General features: G+C 41.5%; 1 protein-coding gene across 2 annotated transcripts in view; it reads right to left on the bottom strand.

Moving 5' to 3' along the window:
• Positions 1-211: 211 nt before the first annotated feature.
• Positions 212-6,000, bottom strand: part of KDR (kinase insert domain receptor) — a 44,868-nt gene continuing 39,079 nt past the window's right edge. The window contains exons 28-30 of one of the 2 annotated variants that reach the window (XM_006058316.4): positions 4,701-4,800; positions 4,115-4,200; positions 212-2,127 (exon numbers count right to left, since the gene is read on the bottom strand). In XM_006058316.4, coding sequence (XP_006058378.2) covers positions 1,905-2,127; positions 4,115-4,200; positions 4,701-4,800 — 409 coding nt within the window. In that variant the 3' untranslated portion in view covers positions 212-1,904. The remainder of the gene's footprint in view (positions 2,128-4,114; positions 4,201-4,700; positions 4,801-6,000) is intronic. The other variant, XM_006058317.4, reaches the window with a different exon arrangement.

The following is a 6,000-nucleotide window of genomic DNA, read 5'->3' as shown; positions in this document are numbered from 1 at the left end:
GGTTGGCTGTTCTGAGAGGCATGGGGATTACTAGAGAGCCAGAAATACTGTTAGAGTACTTGTCACATATCTCTCAATCCATGTTTTAAGAATCTCAAAAGTGCTCGGAATTTAACAAGAGTATGTGTGTGTGTGAATTATTTGTGCTATGAAGAAGAGGGGGAGAAGCAATTATACCTCAAGCCAGAAATATTCACCCTCAAGACAGCTGTGATAGTATTATACCATTGTATTTTTTAAAACTAATAATACATTTGTTTATAAAGTATATAAGCATTTTATGAAAATATCCTTTATAAGAATAAGAGAACAAGCGAAAATAAAAAACAGCCACAGGAAACGCTGTCAGAATCTCCCTCCTCCATTTCAGAAGTGAGAGAAATGATGGGTATAGCGATGCAACCTTGCAAACGATTCCTTCAAGTTTTTCGCTTTTTTTTTTTTTAATAAAATGGCATCAATTGCTAAAAGCATTATGACCTTTGTTATGCTACATAATACTGATACAAAATGTGAATAGTACAAAGTTCATTATATATAATATAAGGTTTTAATATATTACATTTGTTTCTACATAAACAGACTATAAATATATGTGCCATAGCATGTTTTATAGTCATTGCTCCCAGCCTCTCATACTATGGCACCAAACAGAAAATACATCTTTTTTAAAAAGAAAAGAATAAGGGCAGAACCAGTAGAAAGAGCTTTACATGTTAAAAGTCTAAATAATACAATAGGTATTGTTATAACTTGAGCTACAAGGTAATTTCGAAATCTGGCTAAGAATTACTCAGAGAGTGAACAAACCAAATCATATTTTACTAGGGCGTACAGGTCAGATGACTAGAATACTGACTGGCTGGGAGTGGGGAGGTGGGGAAGGGACAGTCAGGAAAATACTGAAGGGAAGGGGGAAGACACGGAGAGGGGAGAAGGAATACGAGTAAAATCCTTCCTGAAGCTTTGACACCACAGCTCCACACCGAATCTACTGCGTTCAGGCTCAGACATATCACATCAGGACAGATAGGTAGGTGTCCATCCAGAAGAAACCAGAAGCTGGTTCACACAGTCAGAAATCCTCAACGTGACAGGGAGCCTCCGTCTGAGTGTCCTTTTCTGTGGCATCCTGAGCAAAGGATCAGTCTCGAGACAAGAAGCCAGAGCTGCATCATTTCCTTCCTGGGGCTTGGCCAGGAGACACGTAAGAGAACGGAAGGAACTCTCATTAGGAGTCGGAAACAGCACAAGGAACTCTCATTTAGCCCAAATGAGAAGAGCACGCAACCTTCTAAAACCAGTCACCTTGTCTGAAGCCTTTATATTTCCTCACAAACGCTACGGCCACCACCTCCATGCCAGAGCCAACACAACGCATGCGCAGGTTCCAGGGCGCTCCCAAAGCAAGTCAGCGTCTTCCTTTCCATCAATCCAAACCTCACAGGTAAGACGTGGCTCCAACAAGCAAAGCTTCCTAGATGGATTTAGCTCTAAAGGTCTTTCCCATCTTCAACACCTAAAGCACTTCCATTGCCTGGTTTATCTTCTAGTTTTACGAGGTGTCCGCTCCCCGGGCACTGCTACTTCTCTGAGGGTGAAGTCATTTCTTGAACTTCTTTTGCTGCAACCCTTGGGGCAACCCAGGGTAGGGTACATCCACCATGCTTTTTAAATGAATGAAAAAAAGAATAAGGTCAACACGGGGAGAAGACACAAACACATTCTTGGGTCACAAGCATCTCAGGAAATGCCTAGGGGACTGGCTCCCTGCAGTCTGAGGTCCTTTTTTTGAAATGAAAATCAAATGTGGCTACTTCCTGGTGGTGGAAAGAACAACACTTGAAAATCGGAGCAGCACCTCTCGTGTGATTTCCAGGACTGGGGGACGCAGGTGCCTCCTTTTAAATCGGAGGAGAGCTCAGTGTGGTCCCAGAGTCAGGCTGGAGAATCGGAGCTACACTGCCGACCTGCGGCCCAATCTCCATCAGCTTTAAAAGTTCAGCCTCCTCGCTGGAGTACACAGTGGTGTCCGTGTCGTCAGAATGGTATCCCGACTGGTAGCCGCTTGTCTGGTTTGAACCTTCGGATGCCACAGACTCCTTGCTTTTGCTGGGCATCAGTCCACTGCAGAAGAGATGGCAACCAAATAAGTTGGCAGAGAGAAGGCAGTTCTTGTGCATTTTATCCTAACCCCATCCCCTACCCCGTGTGGGCTGTCAGTTTCCTGGAGACACAGCCCATCCCTCCCACTTGTTAATCAACATAGCAGGTTTACTCAGACAATGTCTATTTTCAGGTACTAGGATGAAATCTGAGTTTCAGATAAGTCCTCTTATTCGGGTCCAAGTCTTTCAAGCCTGAGATGAGATGAAAGGCAGTTCTTTTGGATTATGCAAAGGCTCCAACCAATGGAACCTTTTTATGGCCTTGCAGACTGACAAGTTTGTGTACAAGAATAGGAGCCAAAGGGACTCTTTCATGACGTGGAAGGAAACTGGGATGTTCTGAAAGTCCAATGGTACTTGTCACACACTGCCAAGTAGGGGATCACAAGGCCCGTGTATGGTGTTAATAAAATTCTTGAGCAACTTTAAACTTTAGTAAGCTGAAGTGTGTGTGTACAATCAAGCTAGACATGTCAAAAACTGCTTTTTACTCATCAAAACCACATTCTTTGGAAGCATGGAGGACGGGATCACTCAGCAGCAACCAGAAAATGTTTTCAATGGCGTGAAACTATGACAGACGGTAATCATGTCAAAGCTTAGAAAAAAGCTTAAAAAGGCCTTTTGTAGCTGGGTGTAGGCTGTGTGGAGCTTAAGTCATTCTGAAGTACAGTGATTTCCCACCTTACTAGGTGTTTTACCAATCTATGCATGTTACAAACCAAAAAGAAAAAAGGATTTTATTAACTCTGAGTTCATATATGGTTTAAAAGTTATTTCAAATAACTAGAAATGCATCTTTTTTTTTCAATCTAACCTCAATACAATGGACTTAGTGTCTCAGACAATGGCATGGTACATAGTCATTGCTAAGCAAATAAAATACTTTGAATCGGTGAATAAAACATATAATTGGCTCTCACAATTTCTCATCACGGGCCTAGGGCAAATGATAAAATTGCACAATGGCACATTTTAATTTTTTTTTTCTTAACATGAGCATCACTCAATAATGCAAGGGGGCTCCCATTTTATCCAACAGTTAGATTATAGGTAGATCAAAATCTTCTCAATTCATACCTTGAGTGAAACTGCCAGCAAATAAATAACCATTCTACATCCCACTATTGTTATAAATACAGAGTTTCTTATTTATTAAGTTAAAAGCAGGTGGTGGTGGTTTAGTCGTTAAGTCATGTCCAGCTCTTGCAATCCCAAAGACTATAGCCTGCCAGGCTCTTCTGTCCATGAGATTTTCTAGGCAAGAATACTGGAGTGGATTGCCATTTCCTTCTCCAGGGTATCTTCCTGACCCAGGGATCAAACCCAGGTCTCCTGCACTGTAAGCAAATTCTTTACTGATTGAACTACCAGAGAAGCTACAGGAAGCCAACTGTAAAGGCAGGTACATCTATTCAAAACAACTACAAATTCCTATAGAACCATGTGGAAGATATTATATTCAAAACCAAATTCACTGTTTTCCCCACAATTAAATACTCAATAATTCAGCCAATAGTATTTAAAGCAAGTAGACAATGGTTTACTTAAAGACAGGTGCACCCATTTCTGTTCAGGTTTGAAAATTCTTCACTGTAGAGTCCACAAAGATTTTAACCATCTCAAGAGTTTTATTAAAGATCAAGCCAGTGACCTCTTTGTCACTTAGCCAATATCACACAAACCATTGACCAAAGCAAATATTCTCAGAAATTCCTTAGTATACATAAAATCTGGTAAAAACCAACCAAATCCTCTTATTTCAGATTCTTTTTAGACTTGCCAGGTAATGTGTTTGTTTCTGTTCTTTATTAGTTAGGTTGATGCAAATATGCCTAACTGATAAAGATACAAAAAAAAGAAAACTCTGCACTTATGCTCAAAGTCCTAAGTTCCTTCCAAAAATTCCCCTTGAAATTTGTCTTTTCTAGTTGGCTGAACCTTACCTAAAAGATGGGGCTAACTTGGTTCTGTCTTCCAGGGTTTTCAGCTCTTCAGATGCAAGAACCATACCACTGTCCGTCTGGCTGTCCTTTTTAAGAGACAATGAGATGGCACAGTTGATTGAGTGTATATACTGACCAATCACTTAATCAAACTGATTTCCTAACCCATCTCTGAGACAGCATTTTCATGTTCTGCAGAGAGAGGTAAAGGTATTATAGCCAGAAACTGTACTGGCTATGAGAGGAAGCAACTGCTTCCACAATAGACCCAGGCCTGGAAGAAGAGAGGAATTTAGGAAGAAGCTAAGGAGACCCATTTCTATCCCTCTTTCCACAATAATATTATTTACACTTCAATGGAATTGGGCATGAAGCTCAATTGTCTTGAACCTTAACTAGGGGCTTCACTTATGGAAAAAACAAGGCAGCCCAATAAGTTCCATCGCTATAATGACCCCAAGACACATACCCACAAGGGCAGCCTCATAATGAGGCTCCAAGACTCCAATGCTTAGGCTAATATTTATCTAGCTAATGTTTCATCTTTGGTATTATTTCTAAGACTATTTTTAAAAGATGTACTTACATCTGGGATGACTTTTACTTCTGGTTCTTCCAACGGGATATCTTCAAATGTTTTTACACTGACGGGCCGGCTCTTTCGCTTACTGTTCTGCAGATACTGACTGCAAAAGAACAAATATTTATATTTTAGTAGTGGTATATAGTTGACTGCAGATTCCACAAGTGATACCTAAGTTCATTATCTTTGAACCACAAGTTTAATAGCGACCTTCAAAACATCCTCTGGAAAAAGAAAAACAAAACAAAAATCTCTGCTAGCACACACCGAAGGCTTAATTTCCTGTGAAAGTCCATTTAAAAGTATAATATAACGGAGGGGCCTAGATGAGCCCCCTTTCCTTTGAATCTTACTTCTGCGGTCCAGGGCTGGACTGAAGACAATAACAGCAGACTCAGCGGTCTGCCTACTACTTGGCTTCCTGATAACCTGCGATTCCTCCACTAAGCTCTCAGCATATCGCCGAGTGTTTCACATCTTTCTGGCCATCTCCTAGGCAAGTTATCTAGACAACGTCCACAGAGCAACCATTCCACGAAAGATGGGCAGAGGAAACACTCCCAGATTTCACTGGGTTCAGTAAAAGATGCTGAACCCAGCAGACTCTGGAAAGCACCTTCTCCTGCTATATGTAATAGAGGCTTAACGGGTAGAGGTGGGCTGAACCTCACAATCTCCTATTTTTGGCCCACAGAGCTGGGGCTGTAGTTTGAGAATCATGAGATATTCCATCTATTTCCAAGTTTACCATGGATTAAACAGACTTGGGAAAGCCACGAATATATTTCTATGTCCCTGTTTCCCCATCTTTAAGATGTACAGGCCAAAGCTTTCCTTCCCTCACTCACAAAGATATCTGGAGGATGAATGAGGTGATCAGTGGTGGGTGGTAAAGGATCTTAGAAACAGTGATGATCCATCAACCAAAGCTCGTTTTCCTCCTTTGAATTCCAAAGACTACCAGTTTCTTTCAAGAGTCCAGAGGACAGGACATGTCAGATAGCACATCACCTGTTCCTTAGGGGTGCTTTTTCCCTGCCATGTGACTTTGGGTGAGTGGGAGTGGTTTTGTGAAAATCAGCCCAAGTGGAGAGAAGCAAAGTTGTTTTCATAGGAAGGGACAGCAAATTCACTCTTCACTTGAACCCCACTGTACTTCCCGCCCGAGGAGCCTTCCAGATATATTGCATATTCCTTGTGTTTTCTGTGACCAAGTGAAGAGAGGACTCATTTGGGCAAAGGAGGATAATGGAAACCAAGTCTTCCTCCTCTGCCCGAGGAGGCTGGTTTTTCCTCTATAAAG

The sequence above is a fragment of the Bubalus bubalis genome, chromosome 7 (genome assembly GCF_019923935.1).
Source record: "Bubalus bubalis isolate 160015118507 breed Murrah chromosome 7, NDDB_SH_1, whole genome shotgun sequence".
NCBI classification, from domain to species: Eukaryota; Metazoa; Chordata; class Mammalia; order Artiodactyla; family Bovidae; genus Bubalus; species Bubalus bubalis.
The sequence above is the reverse complement of the archived record's forward strand: the minus strand, read 5'-3'. Positions and strand labels throughout refer to the sequence as shown.